Raw genomic sequence first — 26,530 nt, 5'->3', positions numbered from 1 at the left:
GCCATTCGGATACCTTTGAAATCTCACGGATCCGGACTTGTATAGTCCGGGTCCGCCCATCTCAGGAGCCCGGAGGACAAAGATGCCTATACTGACAATAGGCATGATGACGTATCGGTGACGTGTAATCGGTACTGACGTCACCCCGCCCGGTGAGCACTGGTCACCTCCACCGGCTACAACCAATCACACCTATGTTATCAGGGATCGCCCCATACAGGTTACCTGCTGGGGAACCAGGCATCGCAATTGGCTCTGGCATTTACGTCACTGCGCATAGAACGCTGCCGATTGGTTAGTCTTGCCCACGGGTTGTAGGTCTCGGCTTCTGATTGGATGCAGTCGCTGCCCATCACATACAGGTGTTAGCCGCATTGTAGGCGATGAGCAGTAGGTACCGATCCTGCGCTCCGGGTGATCTGGGCTCGGACGTCGCCGCGGTCCATTAGGCGGCCGGGCAGGAAAATGGGAGATGGCTGTACGAGCAGGGACGGCGTTGTGTCTGGCGGCCGCCTTTGTGCTGATACGTAGCTGTACGAGCCTGGACCAGAACCAGACGAGCGTCTACCCGGAAGATCTGAATGTGATCGCCACGGCACCGGCGTACGAGCCCAGGACGAGTGGCGACATCCGAGCGACATCGGCGAGTGCGACACAGCCTGGACCGGAGGCGCCGCCGATAGAGGAGGCCAGCACGATACAGCCGCCGATAGAGAAGGCCAGCACGATACAGCCGGGACTGGTGGCGCCGCCGATAGAGGAGGCCAGCACGATACAGCCGCCGATAGAGAAGGCCAGCACGATACAGCCGGGACTGGTGGCGCCGCCGATAGAGGAGGCCAGCACGATACAGCCGCCGATAGAGGAGGCCAGCACGATACAGCCGGGACTGGAGGCGCCGCCGATAGAGAAGGCCAGCACGATACAGCCGGGACTGGAGGCGCCGCCGATAGAGGAGGCCAGCACGATACAGCCGGGACTGGTGGCGCCGCCGATAGAGGAGGCCAGCACGATACAGCCGGGACTGGAGCCGACAGAAGCTCCCAGCACGACAAAACCGGGACCGGTACTGCCGAGACTGGCACCGACAGAAGCGGCCACAACCACAGAGCCGGGACTGGCACCGGCAGAAGCCCCCAGCACGACACAGCCGGGACCAGAGGCGCCTAGAGAGCCGGTCGCAACGACAGAGCAGGGACCGGTGGCGCCCACAGAAGCCCCCAGCACCGTGCCCGAGGAATTAGCACGGGACCCTGGGACGGTGCACAGCCACGGAGAACCCGTCCTCCCGAGCACCGGCCCCACCGAGACCCCGGGAGCGGCCCGACCCAGCACCGGAGGCCCCGGCAGCAGCACGACTGAAGGTGACTATCGCGATATATGAGCCCTCCCCTGTCCGTGCCTCTGCGCTTTGTTCCGGTGACGTCACAATGCCTGTTGTCAGTGTGCAGGCCGCCGCACCTGGAGCTGGAGGTGTCCCCAGCCCGTATAATGGGGGCAGTGGTGCAGGGAATGGGGGTCCAGGCCTCGGCTCTGCTTCCTGCTCCTCTCCGGACAGTATTAGCCCAGTGGCCAGTCCTGTGTGTCAGGAGCAGACCAGGCCTGGGCCATACTGGGAAACCGGGCCAGTCACACTGCGGAGCTGACCGCTGTGTGCACAGGTGTGGGATCTGTATCATTCATTATACACTGCGTCTTATACCTCCTCGTGCAGTGTCCGTGCGCTGTCCGCTGTGTGCACAGGTGTGATATCTGTATCATTCATTGCACGCTGCGTCTTATACCCCTTGTGCAGTGTCCGTGCGCTGTCCGCTGTGTGCACAGGTGTGATATCTGTATCATTCATTGCACGCTGCGTCTTATACCCCTCGTGCAGTGTCCGTGCGCTGTCCGCTGTGTGCACAGGTGTGGGATCTGTATCATTCATTGCACGCTGCATCTTATACCCCTCGTGCAGTGTCCGTGCGCTGTCCGCTGTGTGCACAGGTGTGATATCTGTATCATTCATTGCACGCTGCGTCTTATACCCCTCGTGCAGTGTCCGTGTACTGTCCGCTGTGAGGACAGGTGTAGGATCTGTATCATTCGGTAAACACTGTCTTATACCCTCTATTGCAGTGTCCGTGCGCTGTCCGCTGTGAGGACAGGTGTGAGAGCTGTATCATTCAGTGCACGCTGCATCTTATACCCCTCGTGCAGTGTCCGTGTGCCGTCCGGTGTGAGGACAGGTGTGAGAGCTGTATCATTCAGTGCACGCTGCATCTTATACCCCTCATGCAGTGTCCGTGTGCCGTCCGGTGTGAGGACAGGTGTAGGATCTGTATCATTCAGTGCACGCTGCATCTTATACCCTCTATTGCAGTGTCTGTGTGCTGTCTGCTGTGAGGACAGGTGTAGGATCTGTATCATTCAGTAAACACTGTCTTATACCCTCTATTGCAGTGTCTGTGTGCTGTCTGCTGTGAGGACAGGTGTAGGATCTGTCTCATTCAGTGCACGCTGCATCTTATACCCCTCGTGCAGTGTCCGTGTGCTGTCCGCTGTGAGGACAGGTGTAGGATCTGTATCATTCAGTAAACACTGTCTTATACCCTCTATTGCAGTGTCTGTGTGCTGTCTGCTGTGAGGACAGGTGTAGGATCTGTCTCATTCAGTGCTTGCTGCCTCTTACACCCCCTCGTGCAGTGCATTGGCTCTGTATATTGCCTATAATGGGCTCACGCTGCACTTGTGCCTGTTATACGCACACAAGCCCCAAGTGTCAGAAATGTGGCTGCAGGGGAAGGAGATTCCCTTTAATAGTCTATCGCCTGTTTTTTTGCTCCCTCCCCATCTGAGATCAAGCAGCATGATATAGGGGCAGAGACCCTCACTGCAGCCGTGTGTCACTTAGTTTTCTGGATGCTGCAGTTTTGATATAATTGATTCTTTTTAGATCTGAGCCTTGTATAGCACCATTTCACTATTGATTGGCAGCTTTGACCTTACACTGTGCATAGGCAGAAAGCTGCTAATCAGTGATGGGTGCGGAGTTATACAAAGCAGTAGGTCTAGGAAGGCATGACAACTAGTCTTGAGAACCTGATAAAACAATGATTTATTGATCCTACAGCACACAGCCTAATAAGTACCACATCCCTGGAATCAGGGTCTCTTTCCCCACATTATGCTGCTCTCTGATTTTAGCAAAAACCTGCTGACTGATTTCATCTAATTTTTAACTGGCCTGAACCTTCTACAGATTTTGGAGATGTCCTCTACTGGTTCAGATGTTTAATGGTCCCACTAGGGCTGTGTGCGCACGTTGCTGTTTTTTCCCCGCGTTTTGGCTGCGTTTCAAACTGCAGCGTGTCATGGTCAAAATGCATACGATCTGCTTCCCCAGCAAAGTCTGAGAAGTCAGCAAATTCCATGCGCACGTTGCTTTTTTAGGCAGCGTTTTAGATGCCAAATATTTGCCAAAATGGATACGTTTACAAAAGCAGAATGTTACTACTTCGCGTTTTGGTTGCATTTTCCACCCATTCAAATGAATGAGGTGTCAGAACGCAACCAAAATGTTTAGCTGTGCACTTGGACTGCATTTTTGTTCCGTTCTGCATGCTTTTTTTGACAAACAAAACGCAGGTCGGTCTCTCCCCCTTCCCCCCCCCCCCCCTCTCATACTCACCGATCACCCGCGCGGCGCTGCACGGCTGTCACACTGCTCCGGCGGCTTTTCCTCTTTTGAAGATGCCGGCCGCTCATTATTCCATCTCGTATTCCCTGCTTTCCCCGCCCACCAGTGCCTATGATTGGTTGCAGGCAGACATGCCCCCACGCTGAGTGACAGCTGTCTCACAGCCGCCGGTGGGCGAGTCTATATCATGCAGATAAATAAATTAAAAAAAAAGCGGCATGCGGTCCCCTCCAATTTTAATACCAGCCAAAGTAAAGCCACACGGCTGAAGGCTGTTATTCTCAGGATGGGGGAGCCCCCCAGCCTAAAAATATCAGCCAGCAGTTGCCCAGAATTGCCGCGTCCATTAGATGCAACAGTCCCAGGACTCTATCCAGCCTGGTGCGGTGGCAATTGGGGTATTAAGTAGTTAGTGGCAGCCCATAGCTGCCACTAAGTCCTAGGTTAATCATGGCAGGCGTCTATGAGACACCCCCAATGATTAACCTGTAAGTGAAAGTAAATAAACACAAACACCGAAAAATCCTTTATTTAGAATAAAAGATAAAAAAAACCACCCTCTTTCACCACGTTATTAAAATCCCCAAACACCCCTCCAGGTTTGGTGTAATCCACACGAGGTCACGCGACGCTTTCAGCTCTGCTACATCGGAAGATGACAGGAGCGGCCGTAGAACACCGCCGCTCCTGTGAACTCCGCAGCAACTGAAGTGAGCCGCGCAATCAGCGGTGACGTCACTCAGGTGATTTGCGGTCTCAGGTGGAGGGCTGCGGGTAACCTGAGTGACTGCACCGCTGATTACGCGGCTCACTTCAGTCACTCAGAGGACTTGCGGTCACCGGTGATCGCAAATCAGGCCGTGGCATACGCACAGAGCTGCGCGATGATAATAAAGTCGGGTGAAGTTCATCCTGATCGCGCGGCTCTATCTCGCAGACAGCCATGCTCTATGCGGATGTAGCAGAGCCGAGTGGGACTGCACTGTCAAATGCATTTTTTTTTTTTTTTGTTTTGTCAAACGCAGTGTTTACAGTTGTCCAGTCTGCCAGAGGGTGCATTTTTTTCTGCACTTGTCAGAACGCAGCGTGCGCACATACCCTAATAAGTCTTCTTCATGGCAAGCCTCCGCGAGCCTGCAGGGTAGGGTGAAATATGCTGCACCCTGGGCTGTCTGATCCTGGATACTCCCATGGCCAATGTTTGTACTGATGAGCGGAGGAAGAAATGGGCGCTGCCACCATCTGATATGGTGACGTCTGCAGCGTGAGCCGCGTGCCTGCCGGAGGGAGCACTGCTCCTTAGTTGTGAAATATCCACATGTTTCAGAGGCCTCAGGTCTTAGTCATCTGGAAGCCAAAGGCCGGCGTCAGCCCGTGGAATGCAATGTTGTCAGATCGCTCCTTGTCCTGGGATCTGTCACTTCTGCACCGTCTGACAAACACAAGATGGAAACTATTCCCAGTATTTAAGGCTCCAGCGATAGGGACTGCTGCAAAATCCACCACAAACTGGCGCCTTTTTTTTTTTTTTTTTTGGTTGCAGATCACATTGCACAAATCGTGTCGAGTATCTACAGCATAACTTTCTTACTGGGCTGCTTGCTGTAGTTTTGATAAAAAATCACTGACTTAGCAGATTATCACTAAAGCACTAGTAAACCTGCTGCAATTCAATCCTTCATATTCCTGATTGTCATCTTTCTGCCTATGCACAGTGTATACTGAAAGCTGCCAATCAGTAGTGTGGGTTGGGTTATACAGAGCCCGGCATTCAGAAAAGTGACAGATCTGCAGCAGATATAACAGGGATTTTATTAAAACTGCAGCAGGCAGCCCAGTAAGTGACACATCACTGGAATCAGGGTCTCTATCTCTACATTATAATGCTCACAGATTCCCCTTTAGGTTAATACATTCCCATATAAGTAATTTTTGGGGCCATCACATAGTGTTATGTTGGCCGACTGACGTCTGGACTTCTGGAGGGCATCTCGGGCAGCGATCTGTGCGCCTGGCATTGATTTCCAGGGGAGCCTCCAGAAGCGGTAACTATCCCATTTAGCCCCCTGGCATCATGAGAGCATGTGGCTGTCAGTGTGAGCATTCATGACTAACATGATCTGCCAAGGAATTATTGGGGTAGAAGATGACTAACCCTCCAAATTTATACCTGTCACATTCTATTTGTTCGCCCGTGGTGCTACAAAAGCTTGCAAATACTTGTTGGCAGGATTTGCTGGATGGCAAAAAAGAGAGGTTTTGTCTTCTTTTGACATCAAACTCACATCAAATAGTTTGTTTTTTTTCTACGTAACACTTTACCGCTTTATTCTTTGCTGTACATTGGTGTGAGAAGCAGCTAGTGCATTTTATCTGTGCTAAATATTGTGCCAGGCTTAGAGGGGTGGTCAGCTAACCCTTTCTTAAATGCTAAAGAAATGCGTATTATCTCTTAGTGGCCACTGATGGCTCTTAGTTGGCTCTAGCTGGCTCTTAGTTGGCTCTAGCTGGCTCTTAGTTGGCTCTAGCTGGCTCTTAGCTGGCTCTAGCTGGCTCTTAGTTGGCTCTAGCTGGCTCTTAGTTGGCTCTAGCTGGCTCTTAGTTGGCTCTAGCTGGCTCTTAGTTGGCTCTAGCTGGCTCTTAGTTGGCTCTAGCTGGCTCTTAGTTGGCTCTAGCTGGCTCTTAGTTGGCTCTAGCTGGCTCTTAGTTGGCTCTAGCTGGCTCTTAGTTGGCTCTAGCTGGCTCTTAAGGGGGCTTTAAACGCAACGACATCGCTAACGAGATGTGGTTGGGGTCACGGAATTTGTGACGCACATCCGGCCTCGTTAGCGACGTCGTTGCGTATGAAACGCAGGAACGACCGTTAACGATCAAAATTACTCACCTGATCGTTGACACGTTCTAATCTCAAATATCATTGCTGTTGCAGGACGCAGGTTGTTCGTCGTTCCTGCGGCAGCACACATCGCTATGTGTGACACCGCAGGAACGACGAACAACATCGTACCTGCGGCCGCCCGCAATAAGGAAGGAGGTGGGCGGGATGTTACGGCCGCTCATCTCCGCCCCTCTGCTTCTATTGGGCGGCTGCTTAGTGACGCCGCACGAACCGCCCCCTTAGAAAGGAGGCGGTTCGCTGGCCACAGCGCTGTCGCTAGGAAGGTAAGTCCGTGTGACTGGTCCCGTGACGCACAACTGACAGTGGCGGGTGCTTTCACCAGCGACATCACTAGCGATGTCGCTGCATGTAAAGCAGCCTTTAGTTGGCCTCGGCTGGCTCTTAGTTGGCCTCGGCTGGCTCTTAGTTGGCCTCGGCTGGCTCTTAGTTGGCCTCGGCTGGCTCTTAGTTGGCCACTGATTGGCCGCAGTTGTAACTGAACAGACGGAAAAGAACAGTTCTGTCTAAAGGCTGCAGCTGAACAATATCACATTATCCCTGGGAGACACCGCTCCGACATCCCTGGAACACAATCTGTCATGAGTATGTGGAGGTTTTTTTTGTTTTTTTTTTTTTCTCCTGTGGCTTTTTAGAATTTATAGAGGGTAGGTGCAGAAATGGACAGCTCCTTTAAATTTTACTCTGGCAGTGACACCCACTGATGACATCGCCATTTTTAGGGCCCATGAATGCATTATAAGTATCCTTCCACTTGAGGCCTGATCAGCGTGCTTGATTTGTACAGTAAGTGCCTAGAAGAAAACCAGTCTTTGTTTCCCATGGTAACCATGGTAACCATTTTCAGTTCAACTTTTACTTCTTAACCTGCTGAGGTAAAATGAAAGCTGCTCTCTGGTTGCTATGGACGACCAGGCCTAGTACATTTACGAGGCATGGTCTGATCATACCACATCTCCTGCGCAGGGGAGGATGCAAAAGAGAATATGCAGACATTACAGCTCGGGATCATAACTGATTCTTTCTGTGAGGTAAAACATTTTTCCTTCTGGTTTTAAAAAATGGTTTACCTCAAAGTAAGTATTATTTGCGATCCTGTGCTGTAATGTCTTTATATTCTTTTGAATCCTTCGCAGCCCAGGAGATGTGGAATGACCCTGTACGGTCAGACACAGCCATTACACAGTACATAGCAGATACACATATATAAGATTATCTCAGCACAGGAACATTTTTATATTACATCCAATTGTAAAAAATATTATTATACCAAGATCTATTGATTAAAATCAAGTTTGTTCTTTTGTGGAAAACCCCTTTAAGGCCCATTCAGGCCTGGTAATGAAGGGTTAATGATATTTGTAGACATTTTTCTTGTAATTACCCCATATCCAGATTACGGATCCGACCAGGATGCTTTGTATACAGAGCTTGTTATATTTGGCTGTGGACGTTGGTGACATCTGGTCATGATATCCGTAAATCCGGCTCTGCTGCAGCAACATGGAAACAGGAGATGACCGTAGTTACAAAGCGGCATTATGTCCTGTGACGGAAAGCGATGGGTCACGTCTGTGTACAAGTCCGATGCATTGTGGCTGTGCCGTAATGAGCCGCTAGCCCTGCTGCACACGCACGCGCACGCACGCACACGCACGCACGCACACGCACACACACGCACACACACGCACACACACGCACACACACGCACACACACACACACACACACACACCTGCTAAGGGTATCTAAGCATTGGTTTCATCCTAGGCTGTTTCTGTCTGTTAGTGGCGCCGATGTGTTTAAAGGGAACCTGTCACCGGATTTGGTGACTATAAGCTGCAGCCACTGACTCGCCCACCCCAGGGCTATAGGACACCCGGTGCCGGGCCGGACTAGTCCGGTGGTAGTCAGTGGTGGCTGGGCCCGGCTCCGTGGCCCTGGTGGGTGTCAGTTGAATATGTGGCTGATATTAAAGTCTTTGTGTTCGTGACGCCACCTGTGGTATGCGGCTATTAAGCCGCCGCTGCTGTGTAAGGCCTCCGGGGTGATGTTATGGCAGCAATGTTGGTACTGCTCCCCACAGGTGGAGCGGAGCCCCGGGGACACTGTTGGTGCTCGTGAAAGTCTATGGTGTTGTGTGGCTAACACGGTGCAAGGCCGACAGGCGGGGAAAGAACCAGGCACAAACAACAGTCTCTTTACCTTTTCCTCTTTTACTCTGGGAACAGTCCAGTCCTGGGAGACCGTTACAGGTGGTGATGGGAATCCGGTCGGCCTGGAAGTACTTGGGGTGATCTTTCTGGCCAGCTGAGTATGAGGCCTACTCCTGTGCTTTGCTTTGTTCTGATAGGACCCTGCTTCTCTAAATCCAGCAAGGGCCCTCTTTGCTGCTGGGACCGATGGTACGTCCCTTCCCTCTGTAGGTTGCTGCGCAGGCCCTCTCTCTGGTGCTTCTCTGCTGGAGCCCACACCGGGCCCTGCTGCTGCAGCTGTACCTTTGGGATGTTTATGGGCCAGGGGCTTGCAGCTCTCCTGCCCTTCGGATTCGGCTACCAGGGGCGGATTTTATACCCTGGTGGCCACAGACTCTGATGTCCGAGTCTCTACGCTGCCTCTCAGCTACTCCTGCTTCTCTGGGCCAAGCTGCTCCAGCTCTAGGCCCCAGATCCACAAGACAGCTCACTCTGCGTCTGTTCACTTCTACTGCTCCCTCCAGACTGAACACTACTTCCTCTCTCAGACCAGGCTTAAGGGGATCCTCCCTGGAATCCCAGGTTCAGAGCTCCCCCTGCTGGCCGGAGGGAGAATTGCGTTGGGTGTTAAACTTGCTGGCCAATGGATCTCCCAATTACCTCCAGGCTCAGCATTAACCCTTTGGAAGGGCAATGCTGTTGTGGCGACCAGGTCCTGGGGCGCCACACTCCCCCTTAGTTAAATTCAGTACTCCCGGACTGTGGAAACAAACATAACATGTTACAACATTTCATCCCATTATGGGAGGCGCAAATACTTTAACGTTACAAACTTAAACATTACTATAAGAGTCCAGTGTGGCTCCCTGCCGGGTGTCCATTACACTGCTCCATGGGGGACCCGCCGCGATCAAACCCCCAACGTAGGCTCTGGGCGTGCGTCAGAGCATTGATGACCCCACTCTATGCACGCCGGACGGGTTTTTCTTCAGGGGTGTTGAGCACACGGGTGCTAACTATGAACAATTTAGGTGTTGGCCACCCATAGTCCAGTGGCCCAATTGTCCATTTTCGCAATCAAAGAAAAAGAAAAACATTTTGTACACAACCTTACAGACATTTTGCATAACTATGTACATTCTAATAAATACTCCTTCTTTTTCCCTTATACAGTTGACTCTCTATACCTTGGAGGGGGTTGTCCCCGAGTGCTGCGTTGGGACCTGCGTAGCTCTGGTGTTTGCCCCTGACTACGTGGTGCGTCTTCTACCTCAGCACTACAGGTGGGCCTAACCCCGGTAGGTAAGCGTGATGGTTGCCTATGTGGTCTAAGAGTCGCCAAGGTTATGACAGGTTCACCACTGACAGGGGGTTGATCCTCCTGTTCCACTGCTGGCGTGTCATCTCGTGTTGGAGCGGACGGTTCTTTAGGTGGATCCGGAACCTTTTCTGTTTCTGGCTCGACCAACTGCGGAAACGTCAAAACTGGTACCACTATGGCATTGTTTATTTGGGTCCAAGTTTTGGGGAATTTTCCAAGGATGGTTTGAATCATCTCCCCTTCTTTCTCTTGACTTTGGGGACTTCCTTGTACTTCTTCCATTTCTCTTTGGATTCTGCACCGTTCAGGGCACGCTTTCAGGCGGTCTCGAGAAATTGCTTGATAGGTCTTGCCTTCATCCTTGCTTATGAGGCATACCTTACTATTGTCAAAGTTGGAGGGGATAATGGTGTAGGGCTCGTTTTCCCACTGATCATCCAATTTATGCGTCCTCCGCTTCTTCTTGAGGACTTGTTCTCCAGGTGCTAAGGGAGTTGCTGGGGCTGTTTGATTGTAATGCTGCTCTTGTCTCGTTCTTGCTTGAGACAGGCTCCTCTCTACGTACTCCTGGACCTTACGGTACCGCTGCTGCCGTTCTGTATCCCAATCCTCTATTTCTTGAACCGCCTCAGGCGACACAGTCCCCATCTCAAAGTCTACAGGCAACTTGCCAGGTCTGGCTCGCATCAGGTAAGCGGGGCTGCAGTTGGTCGAATTTACTGGGATATGGTTGTACAGGTCTACCAGATCTGGCAACTTCTCTGGCCATTGGTTCCTTTCTTCCAGCGGTAGGGTCTTCAGCATATCAATAACCACATGGTTCATTTTCTCGCACAGTCCATTGGTTTGGGGGTGGTACGGTGTGGTTCGGATTTTCTTACAGCCGTACATGTTACAGAACTCTTGGAACACTTCGGCCTCGAATGCAGGACCTTGATCAGTCAGTACCCTTTCCGGATAGCCGTGAGGTCGACAAAAGGATGCCTGGAACGCTCTAGCTGCTGTTCTGGCTGTCTGGTCCTTCACAGGCACTACTACCAGGAAACGAGAGTAATGGTCCACAATGGTGAGGGCGTACACATAGCCTGACCGGCTTGGTGTTAACTTCACGTGGTCCAGGGCCACCAACTCCAGGGGCTGCTTCGTGACAATTGGCTGTAGGGGAGACCTTTGGCTGGCATCATCCTTCCGCCTCAGGTTACACGGGCCACAGTCTCGGCACCACTTCTCGATTATCTTTCTCATGTGCACCCAATAGAACCGATCACGGAGTAGGGCCTCCAACTTCTTCCACCCGAAGTGTCCTGCGTTATCATGATACGCTGCTAGGACCATTGGAGCATCCCTCTGCGGAACCACTATCTGCCAGACAAGTTCATTTGTTCGCCAGTTGACATATCTCTTGCAGAGCTTGCCTTGGTAGGTGAACAGTCGTCCCCTCTCCTTCCACAGCTGCTGGGCTTCCTCTGGAGCGTCTGGGCCAAGATGGGTCTCAGCTTGCGCTAGCTTCTCTTTGACCAATCGCACGGCCGGGTCACCGTTCTGTGTCTCTTCCCAATTATGGTGGAGTAATGGGTTGACCGAGACCTCGTGCTGGCTTGAGCGCTTCACTCCCACAGCATGCTCACACTGGGAAACACCTTGGTGATGGAAAGCCGGTAACTCTATCTCTTCGAGTTCATCCAGGTCTTCTCCAGACTCGGGTAAGTGAGGCATTCTGGACAGCGCATCAGCATTGTTATTCTTCTTGCCAGCCCGATACTTGATGGTAAAGTCAAAGTTAGACAGCCGGGCCATCCATCGCTGTTCCATCGCACCTAACTTGGCTGTTGCCAGGTGTGTCAACGGATTGTTGTCCGTGAAGATGGTGAACTTGGCCGATGCCAGATAGTGCTTGAAGCGTTCAGTCACTGCCCAAACAATAGCGAGGAACTCCAGCTTGAAGGAACTGTAGTTTTCTGGATTCCTTTCTGTGGGCCGAAGCTTCCTACTGGCGTACGCTATCACCCTCTCTCTGCCTCCCTGTACCTGGGACAGAACTGCTCCCAGTCCCACGTTGCTGGCGTCTGTATACAGTACAAACGGTTGGCTGTAGTCAGGGTAGGCCAGAATTTCTTCTCCCGTGAGAGCCCCTTTCAGCCGGACAAAGGATGTTTCTAGTTGGCTGCTCCATTCAAATGGAGGGCTCTGCTTCTTAGCCTGCTTTGGCTGGCCCACCAGGAGATCTTGAAGGGGCGCTGCTATCTTGGTGAAACCATCAATGAACCTTCGGTAGTAGCCCACCAGTCCAAGGAACTGCCGCACCTCCTTCACTGTGGTGGGTCTTGGCCAGTCCTTGATTACAGTGACTTTCTCCGGATCAGGTGCCACACCTTCTGCGCTGACCACATGACCCAGGTACTGTACCTTTGGCTTCAAGAGGTGACATTTGGACGGCTTGATCTTCAGGCCATATTCCGACAAGGACTCAAACACTTCTGCTAAGTGCTTCAGGTGGTCCTCATAAGTCTTGGAGTAGACTATGACGTCATCCAGGTACAACAGCACGGTTTCAAAGTTGTGGTGGCCCAAGCAGCACTCCATCAACCTTTGGAATGTCCCTGGGGCGTTGCAGAGCCCGAATGGCATACAATTGAACTCACAGAGGCCCATTGGTGTCGTGAATGCAGTCTTCTCTTTGTCCGCCTCTGCCACGGGAACCTGCCAATACCCACTGGTGAGATCCAAGGTGGAGAAATAGTTAGCTGACTTTAAGGCTGTTAGTGACTCCTCTATTCTGGGCAGTGGATAAGCATCTTTATGTGTAATGCGGTTAATTTGCCTGTAATCTACACACATTCTAATTGTACCATCTTTTTTCTTTACGAGCACTAGTGGAGCTGCCCAGGGGCTACAACTATCTCTGATAACCCCAGCCTCCTTCATTTCTCGTAACATTTCCTTGGCACACTGATACTGTGCGGGGGGTACAGGGCGGTATCTCTCTTTAATGGGATGATGATCACCCGTGGGGATTTGATGTTTAACCCCTTTCACCTGCCCAAAATCTAGGGGGTGTTTGCTGAAGACCCGCTCATACTCCTGTACCACCCGGTAAACCCCACGCTTCTGGTGCGAGGGGGTGGAGTCGGTGCCTACATGTAATTTTTGGCACCAGTCTTCCAGCTGCCCCTTGGAGCCATTGTCTTCCGCCTGGTCGGACGGGATCAAGGGTTCCACTGCTTTAATGGTATTGTTGCTGACAGTGTACAGTTTTGCTACAGTGGCGTACCGGGGCAATTTGGCCTCCTCCTCCCCACAATTCAAGACACGGACGGGCACTCTCCCCTTGCGGACATCCGCTACCCCTCTGGCTATCAGGACTCCAGGCCTACTGTCTGAATACACCGGTTCTACCAAGGCATGGTAATCCTGACCCTTGAGGCCTATTGCTGCCCGACACCATATCAACATTTCACTTCTTGGGGGTATTGCAATGGGGAGGGGGTCACTTACCCTCACACTGCCAATTTCTCCTCCGGCCAGCTCTACCTGCTGCCTCCTCATCAGGGCTCTGATCTCCCTCTGTAGGGCACGCTGCTGCCCGGAGCTGGCAGTTTCAGACGCCTGTTGCAACAAAATTATCACTTCGGCAATACAATTTTCTATCACATTTGTACCAATGGTTAGCAGTGGGTCAGATTCTTTGCGATCAATATCTACAATTATCATCCCCTGACATGGCAATTCTACCCGCCCCACTTTAATGGTTACTTCTTTGTACCCAATTTGAGGTAAGGGCTGACCATTACTGGCCACAATTGTTAAATCATCATCTGGGCCATGGTCAATGTCTGAATCAGCCCAATATCTTTTGTACAGTTTGTGGGGGATGGTTGTTACCTGTGACCCCGTATCCAGGAGGGCATTCAAAGGGATCCCATCCAGCACAATGGGAAGGACCGGTCGTCCTCCCACATACTTGCTACGGCTGGGGTTTGAGCCGGGCTTCCTTACACCTGGGGGTTGGCTCCTGGCCCCAGGCTCAGCCCATTTAAAGGACAGCGTCGTGCAATGTGGCCCGCCTGGCTGCAGCGGCGGCAGATCGGTTGTCCTGTTGAATCATACCGGTCTGTGTCTCTGCCTCGGGTCGGCGGAATCCTCCTCTGTCGCATCCATGGGACGTCATCTGGGCTGGAGGCCAACTCGATTTTTGCAGGCGAGGGGGTCATTTGTAGAGACTGCACGGTCTTGGCAAGGGCAGCTACAGTCTTGGTCAGCTCCCGGACCTGCTGTCTGAGCTCTGCAGTGGGATCTTTATCCAGGGACTGCGCCTCAGCCCCTGCAGTGGCTCGTGTTGCAGGCACCACCCCGGGGTACATGATAGCAAGAGGCCGGAGGGGTACTGGGTCATTCGGTGTAGATTCTCTCAGTACCCTGATGGCCTGGTCCTTAAACTTTGCAAAGTCCAGAGCAGGGTTCTGCAGGACCAGGATACGCAGCTGGGTCCTGTGGGCATCTGACAGGAGCCCCTCTATGAACTGCTCAGTTAGGAGTTTGTCTTCTTCACGTACACTCTCTGGGTCCACCTGCTTAACTGCTTTCAGGGCCTCTTGCAGGTTTAAGGCATAGTCCCTTAGGCTGTCTGTGGCCCGCTGCTTGCACCCAAAGAATCTCATCTTTATCTCTGCTGCGGTGCGGGTGTCAAAAGTACTCTTTAGCTTGGCCAGTATCTGGGCTGCTGTCCCTTTATCTGTATCAGGCCAGGACTTCGCTTCACGCTGGGCTGCGCCGGCTAGCTGTCCCATTACTATGCCCACCTTCTGGCTCTCAGTCAGCGGATACACCCGGAATAAGCTGTGCAGGCTTTCTCTGAAGTCACTCAAGGTATGGGACTCCCCGGAGTACTGCGGTAGCCATTCTGCTCCCGGTATGTACGGCATTGTGATTGGCATTACCGGCGCTGCAGCGGGGGCCGGGACTGCTTCGGCTGGTGCTGCGGCGTCTCGGGCTATGGCAGCCACCTGCTCTCCCTCTGAGTCGGACATCTTCCTCCCCCTTAGTGAACCTTACCAGGCTCCGTTCACTTTTCAAATTTTCTTCTGGGTCGCGCGGGGTTAACAGCGCTCTGCTCTGATGGCGCGCTCCCTTCGCGCTCTTTGTCAGGCACGCCCCCCTTCTTCCTGCGCTCGGCGCGGCTAATGGCGGCGGCAATTTACAACCAGTACACAGTCTTTTAAGCACAATTCCTGCAGGCGCACAGTACCCGGTGGGACCGGGCACGAAATCCTGTTCACAGCGCCAAAAGTTGACTCGCCCACCCCAGGGCTATAGGACACCCGGTGCCGGGCCGGACTAGTCCGGTGGTAGTCAGTGGTGGCTGGGCCCGGCTCCGTGGCCCTGGTGGGTGTCAGTTGAATATGTGGCTGATATTAAAGTCTTTGTGTTCGTGACGCCACCTGTGGTATGCGGCTATTAAGCCGCCGCTGCTGTGTAAGGCCTCCGGGGTGATGTTATGGCAGCAATGTTGGTACTGCTCCCCACAGGTGGAGCGGAGCCCCGGGGACACTGTTGGTGCTCGTGAAAGTCTATGGTGTTGTGTGGCTAACACGGTGCAAGGCCGACAGGCGGGGAAAGAACCAGGCACAAACAACAGTCTCTTTACCTTTTCCTCTTTTACTCTGGGAACAGTCCAGTCCTGGGAGACCGTTACAGGTGGTGATGGGAATCCGGTCGGCCTGGAAGTACTTGGGGTGATCTTTCTGGCCAGCTGAGTATGAGGCCTACTCCTGTGCTTTGCTTTGTTCTGATAGGACCCTGCTTCTCTAAATCCAGCAAGGGCCCTCTTTGCTGCTGGGACCGATGGTACGTCCCTTCCCTCTGTAGGTTGCTGCGCAGGCCCTCTCTCTGGTGCTTCTCTGCTGGAGCCCACACCGGGCCCTGCTGCTGCAGCTGTACCTTTGGGATGTTTATGGGCCAGGGGCTTGCAGCTCTCCTGCCCTTCGGATTCGGCTACCAGGGGCGGATTTTATACCCTGGTGGCCACAGACTCTGATGTCCGAGTCTCTACGCTGCCTCTCAGCTACTCCTGCTTCTCTGGGCCAAGCTGCTCCAGCTCTAGGCCCCAGATCCACAAGACAGCTCACTCTGCGTCTGTTCACTTCTACTGCTCCCTCCAGACTGAACACTACTTCCTCTCTCAGACCAGGCTTAAGGGGATCCTCCCTGGAATCCCAGGTTCAGAGCTCCCCCTGCTGGCCGGAGGGAGAATTGCGTTGGGTGTTAAACTTGCTGGCCAATGGATCTCCCAATTACCTCCAGGCTCAGCATTAACCCTTTGGAAGGGCAATGCTGTTGTGGCGACCAGGTCCTGGGGCGCCACACCACCACCAGTGGGCTCTTATATACAGCATTCTAACATGGTGTATATAAGAGTCCAGGCCGCTGTGTAGACCATAAAAAAACACTTTTTATAATACTCACCTAAACCAGTCGCTGTGGTGGATGTGGCTCAGATGGGTGTCTTTGTCCTCCGGTGTCGGCGCCGCCTCTTTCGGCCATCTTTGTCGCCACTTCTGTTGTCCTTTTGAAGTTGCGGTGCATGATGCGTCCGACGTCACCACACTCACCGGCATTCCGGTCCTGAGCAGGCGCACTTTGATCTTTCTTGAGCAGGGCTGATCAAAGTATTGTAGTGCGCCTGCGCGGGACCGGTGAGTGTGTATGACGTAGGACGCGTTATGCACACAGGCTTCAGAAGGATAACGAAGATAGCCGAAAGAGGAGGCGACGGCACCGGAGGATGAAGACGCCCATCTGAGCCACATCACTGCAGCAACCAGTTTAGGTGAGCATTATATAGTGATTATTATGTTCTGACAGTGGCCTGGGCTCTTATATACAGCATGTTAGAATGTTGTATATAAGAGCACACTGGTGGTGGCCACAGCTTATAGGCCGAAAAAACGGTGACAGGTTCCCTTTAAAGATACAACTAGGGCTAGATGGAAAAAACATATGAAGCTCTCCTATGTAGATAGATTGGACCCTATAATGGATAGCTATGCATAGAAGAGAGCAACACAAGGAAATATATATGAGTGTCAGACTACCAATAGATCACTAGTGATCACACATATGGAGACAGAAGAAACCAGCCTGTGAACACTCCCCTATACAGAGTCAGGGTGAAGAAGGTGCTTGCCGGAATGGCGTCCACCCCAACGTCAGTTTCTGCTGTGAAGCCTTTGTCACTGGGAGTGACCGTCATCCATACTGGGCTGGGTAGAAGGAGGATGACGATCACTGCAGAGAGGAGGCGCCGGACCGGAGAGCAGCAACACCCATCGGACCGCCCTTAGGTGAGGTATAATAAAGGTGTTTTTTTATATTATACAGAGCGGCCTGGGCTCTTATATACAGAATTCCAGAATATTGTATATAAGAGATCACTGGTGGTGGCTGTAGTTTGTAGTCTCCAAATCTGGTGACAGGTTCCCTTTAATCTCGCATTGTTGGCCGCCAAATTCTGGAAAGCTTTTGGTGTCTGCATGTAACCTGCATTTAGGGAATGGCAGGGTGTGCTGCATTGTTTAGTGCATCAGACAGCCATTCCTGCTCATCAATCCATTTTTTTGCCCAGACACGAGCAGCAGGTAGGACAATATACAGCAGTACTGAGCGCTGGAGTGAGGTAAATGACTTGGTAGAAAGCTCCGCACGCTACTTCTGTCATCCTTTGCCTGTTCCTCCCTCTGCTCCTCTGTCCCTTCACAATCCTCCGACCATAAGAGTTAAATGGTTATATCAAATGACTCCACAATGAGCCTGCAGTCAGTTTTATCCAAACAAGGTGGATTTAAGCTATTTTATCAGTCTAAATGACAAGTTTAAGAGGCATGTGTCATGGCGGCATCTGACTCTGTTCACACCACAGAGTCTGACAATCAACCTGAGATCTATTAGTTGTTCACCCTGTCACAGGCATCGGCGGTGTTTGGCTTCACTGCTCTCCAGTACAGCAGGAGTTAATTCCTGCTGGCTTGTGAATGGTTGCCAGGAGCTCAGGGTACTAATGACCATTCACAGCCGCCTTCACACTTTATAAGGTTCTGGATCCTGTTGCTGGGCGCCAGATATAGCTTCAGCATTGCTCCTATGTATCTGTCCTTATTGCTGTGATCTAGAGCTTGGTGGCATATTGTGTGCTGTGGAAATATCCCTGTTTGTATTGTCGGGGTTGTATTGTTGGGTTTGTATTGTCTCTCCCTTGTGTCTGGTTGCAGTGTGCATGAGTCTTGGTTCTTCTCCCTGTCTGTGCTATTTGTGGGGTTTCCTTCTCCAGTCCCAGCTCTCTCCTGGGGTGGGGGAGATGGGGTGTAAGATCAGGGATCAAACAGGAGTTAGGGACATGCTGAGGGCCCAGACCTAGTTACCATCCAGCTTACCTCTGGGATAAGGGACAGCTTAGGGTCCCTAGTTTGTGTCTCAGCTTAGAGGTCCATCTTCTGTACAGAGTAACATAATTCAGCAGATACCAAGAGGAGTAAGGGCCCTGCACGAAATCTTACAATCTAGGAGGAAATAAGGGAGGCACAAAAGGTAAATGGTAAAAAAAAAAAAAAATGCCTGTCATATATGGTCCAGCCACCGATATAATTGGGGATTCAAATACATCTGCATGAACTGGTCGCCATCCAGAATATGTACAAGTACAGATACAGAGTGGTCCCCTGTATCATTGGTGGCATATCCTCCATGTACTTTCTTACAGAGTTGGAAGAAAATTTTTGTAGAGAGCAGAATGGGACTAGTTAGATAAGTGAGGTGATAGGCTAGTCTAAAGAAATGCGGTTTTAGGGCCCGCTTGTAAGTGTGGATGTTGGGAATTACTCAAATTCTTCTTGCTAGAACGTTTCAGACTATTGGCGCAGCTCACAAGAAGTCTTGGAGACGGGAGTGGGAGGTTCTAATTACTGAGGATGTCAATCTTAGGTCATTACTGGAGCAGAGGGCATCAGTAGGGTGATAGGGATGAGGGAGGAGATGTAGGGCGGTGCGGAACTCTGAAGCACTTTGTGGTGATGAGTTTATATAGGACTCTGTAGTTGATGGGCAACCAGTGCAATGACTGGTACAGGATGGATACAGCAGTGTAGTGGTTGGAGAGGAAAATGATCCGGGATGGATTGGAGAGGGAGAGCGATTAGTAGAGAATTGCAGTAATCCAGTCGAGCATGAATCCGAGTGACGGTAAGAGCATTTCCACAGTCAATGGTAAGAAAAGGTTGAATTTTAGAGAGGTTTTTGAGGTGGAGATGACATGAGATGCGAATGATCGGATGTAGGGGAGAGATCGGAGTCAAATATAACCCCAAGACAGCGGGCGTGCTGCTGGGAGTAATGGAAGGACCACACACACAGAAATGGTAATATTGGGTTTGGGAAGGTTGGGAGAGGGAGGAAACATGAGATGTTCAGTTTTTGACATGTTCAGTTTTACATAGAGGGAATATATGATGTTGGAGACAGTGGATAGACAATCATTTTGTAGTAATACAGGGGTCATGTCTGGAGATGATGTGTATAATCGGGTGTCATCAGAATACAGATGGATCTGGAAACCAAATCTGCTGATTTTGTCCAATAGGAGCAGTGTATAGAGAAAAGGAGGGGGCCTAGGACTGAACCCTGGGGAACCCAGACAGTAATGGGAAGAGGAGCCGGCAAAAAATAGTGAAGGAGCAGTCAGAGAGGTAGGAGGAGAACCAGGAGAGAGTGGTGTCCTTGAGCACAATAGAGCCGAGCATAGAGGGGGCGCTGGTGATCCACAGTATCAAATGCAGCAGAGAGATCCAGGAGGATCAGCAGGGAGTAGTGACCATTAGATTTAGCGGTTAGTAGATCATTGGAGACAATAGTGGGAGCACTTTGCAATTTTAAAGGGGTAGTCTGGTCTAATTCCACAAGCCTGCAGTCACACTAGATAAGTGGGCCCATTGAAATTCAGTTCTGCAGGTTCAGACGGACTTTACAAAAGGCTCGGTTCTGGAACCAGACTTGACCTAAACCCCAATGCAAGTCACTGACTTGGTGGTTCGGCCCTCTGCCCACATATAGCCAGCCATAAATGGAGCATTTCCAGGTACTATGATGCTCGCTCGAGTGGTCCGCATACGTCAATCATTCAAACACTGTTTTTTTTGTAAAGTCTGTGTTTGGTATATATTACCGAACTTCACTTTTCAGGTTCATTCATCTCCATGTGCGAGTCTTCACTGTCTGCTGTGAGGAATTGCCATTTTTGAAGCCGGAAGCAGCGGTCACGTGACCACAAGCGTGCGATATACAGACTCCTGGCCACATTCCAACTAGCAGGGTGCGGCCTGTATTGTGCAAGACTGCGCCTATCAGTCGGCTTCTGGCTGGGAGTATAGATATCACATGCTTGTGACATTGACAGATCTGACATTGGCAAGGTGACTGCAGACTTGTGGACAACCCCTTTTAATGGTCGATCTGATATCTAAGTATAGGCAATATCTATGTGATAACTTTTCTGGTACCAAGGTTGAGGTATGGATGTGAGTTTTTAGTTAAGAGGAGCCCAGGAATACGTTTTTCTAGGGTTGTCTTGGGCAAATTTGTTAACCTTTTGTGATACAGTCAAGATGCAAGAATTGTGGTGATTTACACATTTCCATTATTGTTTTTGTCTCTTTAGATCTAGTTACCGAGAGTCCTGCAAGGCCGACACCGACGTTGGATGGCCATGTCCCCACCAGTACGAGACATGTCCCCACGAGTACGAGACATGTCCCCACCAGTCCAAGCACACCAGCCTCAACGACAACAGCGGAAGTCCTTCTATCAAGCAAAACTTTCCTAACTACAACCTTACAAACCTTTTATATCACAAGTTCCCCCGATAACAGTACGTCCGCCGTAGCGGATATGTCATGGACCCAATTCAATATCATCATCCTGACAGTCATTATAATCGTAGTGGTTCTTTTAATGGGATTTGTGGGGGCCGTGTATACGTATAGAGAATATCAGAGCCGGAAGCTGAACGCTCCTTTTTGGACCATCGAACTGAAGGAGGACAACATCAGTTTTAGCAGTTACCACGATAGCATTCCCAACGCGGATATCTCTGGTCTCCTGGAAGATAACGCCAACGAAATCGCTCCAAACGGCCAACTCGCATTGTCTGCCCCTTTACACAGCTATAAACCCTAAACACAACCTTGTATACCTGGTATCGCTAGGTCAACACGACTTGAGGATTTCAATTTAATATCTTCAAGAACTGTATGAATTTAGCAACTAACTCAATGTTCAATATTGGACGTGGCATTTTGGATTTTTCCCTTAATAAAACCAAGGCTTGGATTTCATTTAAGGGAAAAGATTAAGCCAAATGGTGTTCTTTTGGCTTAGGATTAATTAATGGGTTTTTTTTTCATTTTTTGTCCATTCCATGTTCTATACTGTCTTCCACCCTTATTTTCAGGAAAACCATCTTTCAAGACTAGAAGTAACCCAACAATTGTCCATATAGAAAATTATTAACCCTTTTCTGATTTTAGAAGCGAGAGTACATGCTGAATTTGGTGTTACGTACAGCAGTGGTTATGTTTCAGTGACAGCAAGATCACAATTTTGGTTGGGACTAGAGCTGGTTTCAATAGCTGCACATTAACCCCCTTAGATGCCACTGTTATTAGTGACAGCGGCATGTGAGGAGTTTGACAGAGGGAGAATGCTCCTTCTGTAAGTCCATCTGCACCCCAGCAGTGTAATATCACGGCGCTGATGGGTTGCTCTGGCAACCAGAAGTATAAAAATAGGCTATAATATATTGCAGACCCATCAGATCTGAGGACTAATGGGCCACAATATTAGCAGGATCAAGTTGTGCTGCGCAGATCCTGTGTGTGCTGGGTCTGGAGTTGCTTTGATCTCTGCACATTAACTCCCTTAGATGCCACTGTCCTTAATGACAGCGGAATGTGAGGCGTTTGACAGAGGGAGAGCACTCCTTGTAAGTCCATCTGCACCCCCGCAATGTGGTCACATGGTGCTGATGGGTTGCTCTGGCAGCCAGAAGCATAAAAATAGGTTGTAATATATGGCACACCTATCAGATCTAGGGTCCAATGGGCCACAATTTTGGCAGGATTAGGTTGTCCTGAGCAGATCCTGTGTGTGCTGTGACTGGAGCTGGCTGTGATCTGTACACATTACCCCCTTAGATGCCATTGTTAGTGTCATTGGCATGTGAGGATTTTGACGGAGAACGCTCCCTCTATACGTCTATCTGCACCCCTGCAATGTAGTCACATGGTCATGATGGGTTGCTCTGGCAACCAGAAGCATAAAAATAGGCTGTGATATATGGCAGGCCCCTCAGATCTGAGGTCTAATGGGCCACAATTTTGGCAGGATCAGGTTGTGCTGAGACTGGAGCTGGCTTCGATCTCCGCACATTAACCCCCTTAAATGCCATTGTCTTTAGTGACAGCGGGCATGTGAGGAGTTTGACAGAGGGAGAGCTCTCCTTCTGTAAATTCCTCTGCACCCCTGCAATGCGGTCACACGGTGCTGACAGGTTGCTCTGGCAACCAGAAGCCTAATAATAGCCTGTAATATATGGCAGATCCATTCGATTCGGGGTCTAGGGCTACCTGTCCAAGGATACAGTTACGTGACATGGAAATCACAGTGACACATCTAATGCTCTAGCTCCCTTGTGGGACTAATAAGTATTGGAAAAAAATGTAGAAAAATAGAAAAAAAATATTTAAAAAATCCCCCAGTTTTAGTAGTAAAGTTTTATTTGAGAAAAAAAATTATACTTTTTTTTTTTTTTTTTTTTTTAACGTTGCATTTGTACTGTAAAACTATTAATTATCCCATATGTTAACTAAAACTGTCGGGTTTTCTTTTTATCTCATCCTACAAAAAAAAAAAAAAAAGTCGTATCCAAAAATAGTGCCAATAAAAAACTACAGGTTGTTACAAATACACCAGCTGTCATACAGAAAAATGAAAAAGTTTTATAGCTCTCAAAACTAGGAAAAAAAAAATGTTCTTTTGCATAAAAAAAAAACCAAATGCATATGTTACAAAAAGGTACCAATGACAACTACACAAGAATAAGCCGTCACACCGCTCCATCGATGGAAAATCGGAAACTTCTGGCTGTCAGGATATAGTGACATGAGTAAATTATTATTTTTTTTTTGTTAAATATATATTTTTGGTAACTGTATTTATTGTACAAAAGTAAAACTTTTATTTGCGCAGCACAGCGAACGATGTAAAATTTATACCTCCAAAAAAAGGGAAAAAAAAAATTCCAGAATTGCTGTGTTGCTTACATTCCTGCCCAAAAAGGGTTAATAAGTTATAGGTGCCGCAAAATGCGGTCACCAACAAATACAACTTTTTTTTCGGAAAAATAAAAAGTGGAAAAATAACTAATGGTTCGGTGGAAAGGGGTTAAGGAAGGTTTAATTGTTAGGGTTAATTATCTAAATGGGAATGCATCCCAGAAGGAGGCGATTTTGTGGAAGGAACGATCCATTGTTCTGTCCGTTGTAGGGAACGAAGGGTTGCGCGGGACTCAAGGTTTCAAAAAGCAAATTGAGAACAGTCATGTCTTGTCTCCTCGGGCCCTGCATCGGACATAGCATTGTGTTGCAGCCTAAAGGATTCCTTTTAAATTCTCGGAAAATGGACAACTATAATGTCGTATGCAAATTCCATACTAATTTCTTCCTTCTAATCCTTTAAAGGGAATCAGTCAGCAGGTTTTTGCTATCTCATCTGTAGACATAGAAATTCTGAATCCAATGATGCATCACTTAGATTACTGGCTGCAGCTGTTCTGACACAGAATTATTAGGTTTAGTCATGTAGCTGAGCCCAGGGAGCTTTCCTGCCCCCTCAATGTCAATGGACAATCACAGCAGCTAGCCTTAGCAATGATAATCACCAAGTGATAAAGCCTTTAATTTAAGTAAGCAACAGCACACAGCCTGATAAGAAAGGCATAGTTGATTTTTGGTTTTCAACCCCTACAGCATGCTGGCTTCAGCTTACATAGCAAAAACCTGCTGACAGATTCCCTTTAAGGCAACGTCCAGAGCCACTCACCTCCACATAGGAAGTAGTGAGCTTTGCCGATGACTAGTGATGAGCGCGCACTAGGGTGCGTGGTACTCGAAATGAGCTGGTTGGACGGGATCAGCTTGAGTACTGAGTTTAATGGAAGTCAATGGGAAATGCAATCTTGCGTAAAATTTTTTGCATTTTCCATTGACTCCCATTATACTCTACACTGGTTGAGCCCATCTGATTTGCTCAGTTTGAGTGCCGAGCATCTTAGTGCTCGCTCATCACTACCAATGACATTATGATTTGCATATCTACAAAGACATGTACCTGCGTCTCATAAGGAACAGGACATACCTGCTTATTGTGCACGTGCCTTGGCAGGTATGCAGGTCATAACAGCGGCGTCAGTCACTATTGCTGCATAAGTGAGCAGTTGTGGATATTGCCACCTAAACCCTTTAAAGGGAATCTGTCACCAGATTTTTGCCAGATAATTTGAGAGCTGCATGATGCAGGGACAGAGACCCTGATTCCAGTGATGTCACTTACTTGGCTGCTTGCTATTAATTTGATAATCTGTTCCTTTATAAAAGTGATTTTATCAATAGAGGACTAGTAAATCTGCTGCCATGTAGTTCAACCCTGCCCCCACCACTGATTGGCGGCTTTATGTCACACTGTACATTTAGATTTCTGCCTATCAGTGGTGTGGGCCGGGTTATACAGAAGTCCGCATTCAGAGAACTGGTTGATCTGCAGCAAGTAAGTGACACATCGCTGGAATCAGGGTCTCTGCTCTCAGATTGGGTCTCAAAAACCTGGTGACAGATTCCCTGTCTGGACATAACCAATCTTGACCTTTAGACTCAGCCTAATATATATCTGAAATCTGACGTGTCACTTTCTGTTGTAATACCTTTGGAATGCTTCTACTTACCCAAGTGATTTCCAATTATCTCATGACGCATTGTACTTTCTATAAATAGCAAATTTAGGTCATGTTTTGTGTTTATTTATTAAATAAATCAAATTTACATAAAATTTGGAAACATTTTGAGCTCTCAAACTTTTTTTCTGACTTAAAACTGATAATTATTTTACGTAATATGACCAAGAATTCTCTTACCAGGTTTCTACATTGGCATCGCTATTTCCTATTACGGTATATATATATGTATGTATATATATATATATATATATATATATATATATATATATATATATATATATATATATATATATATATATATATATATATATATATATATATATATATATATAATATAAAATATATTATACACGCACACATACATACATACATATATATATATATATATATATATATATATATATATATATATATATATATATATATATATATATATATATATATATATATATATATATATATATATATATATATATATATAAATAAATATGTAATATTTCTTTGTCGCTCCATTGGGAGACCCAGACAATTGGGTGTATAGCTTCTGCCTCCGGAGGCCACACGAAGTATTACACTTAAAAGTGTAAACCCCTACCCTCTGCCTATACACCCCCCCGTGCATCACGGGCTCCTCAGTTTTTATGCTTTGTGTTGAAGGAGGCACACATGCACGCAAGCTCCACAATTTGGTCAGCAGCAGCTGCTGACTATATCGGATGGAAGAAAAGAGGGCCCATAACAGGGCCCCCGGCATGCTCCCTTCTCACCCCACTCTGGTCGGCGGTGTTGTTAAGGTTGAGGTACCCATTGCGGGTACAAAGGCTGGAGCCACATGCTGTTTTCCTTCCCCATCCCTTAGGGGCTCTGGGTGAAGTGGGATCCTAATCGGTCACCAGGCACTGGGACCGTGCTCCCTCCGCAGCCCCTGGGGGAATCTGCTGGACAGGAGACCGGGTATCGTCAGGGACAGGCCCTACTCCTCTGAGGTACTCTGTGTCCCCTTGGGGACGGCGCATACAGCGCCTGTCTAATGGACGCTGCAGCAGCTGCTGGTTGTGTTGGTGCGCCGGGACTACCGCGCTGACCGCGCTTGTTTGCCGGCCGCGCTTATAACTTTAGTCCCCGGCTTTTGCGGCCTAGTACCGCATATTCCCGCCCCCGGGCCTGCCAGTCAGTGGTAAGGGCGGGACGCTGCACTGGACGTCAGCGCTGAGGGCTGGAGCATACTTTGTATCCTCCTCCCCCCTCACTGAGCACCGTGGGGCACCAGATTCCCGCACTTTCTAAGGCACGCCCACGACTCCCTCCTCCTCTCAGAACGCTGGCAGCCATTCCTATCAGCACTTCTGACGCTGGAGAACTTCAGAGACGAGCTCCACAGCTCTGGGA

General features: G+C 49.4%; 1 protein-coding gene across 2 annotated transcripts; it reads left to right on the top strand.

The window, feature by feature from the left end:
- Positions 1-327: 327 nt before the first annotated feature.
- On the top strand, positions 328-25,241 carry MEGF9 (multiple EGF like domains 9). 2 transcript variants are annotated; one of them, XM_075324072.1, is made up of 3 exons: positions 328-838; positions 869-1,364; positions 20,792-25,241. In XM_075324072.1, the coding sequence occupies exons 1-3, from the start codon at positions 473-475 to the stop codon at positions 21,307-21,309; spliced, it is 1,380 nt and encodes a 459-aa protein (XP_075180187.1). In that variant the 5' UTR covers positions 328-472; the 3' UTR covers positions 21,310-25,241. The 2 variants fall into 2 exon arrangements, with proteins under 2 accessions (XP_075180187.1, XP_075180186.1); XM_075324071.1 differs by having other exon boundaries at positions 329-1,364.
- Positions 25,242-26,530: the final 1,289 nt, after the last annotated feature.

This window comes from Anomaloglossus baeobatrachus, chromosome 9 (genome assembly GCF_048569485.1).
Source record: "Anomaloglossus baeobatrachus isolate aAnoBae1 chromosome 9, aAnoBae1.hap1, whole genome shotgun sequence".
Classification (NCBI taxonomy): Eukaryota; Metazoa; Chordata; class Amphibia; order Anura; family Aromobatidae; genus Anomaloglossus; species Anomaloglossus baeobatrachus.
The sequence above is the reverse complement of the archived record's forward strand: the minus strand, read 5'-3'. Positions and strand labels throughout refer to the sequence as shown.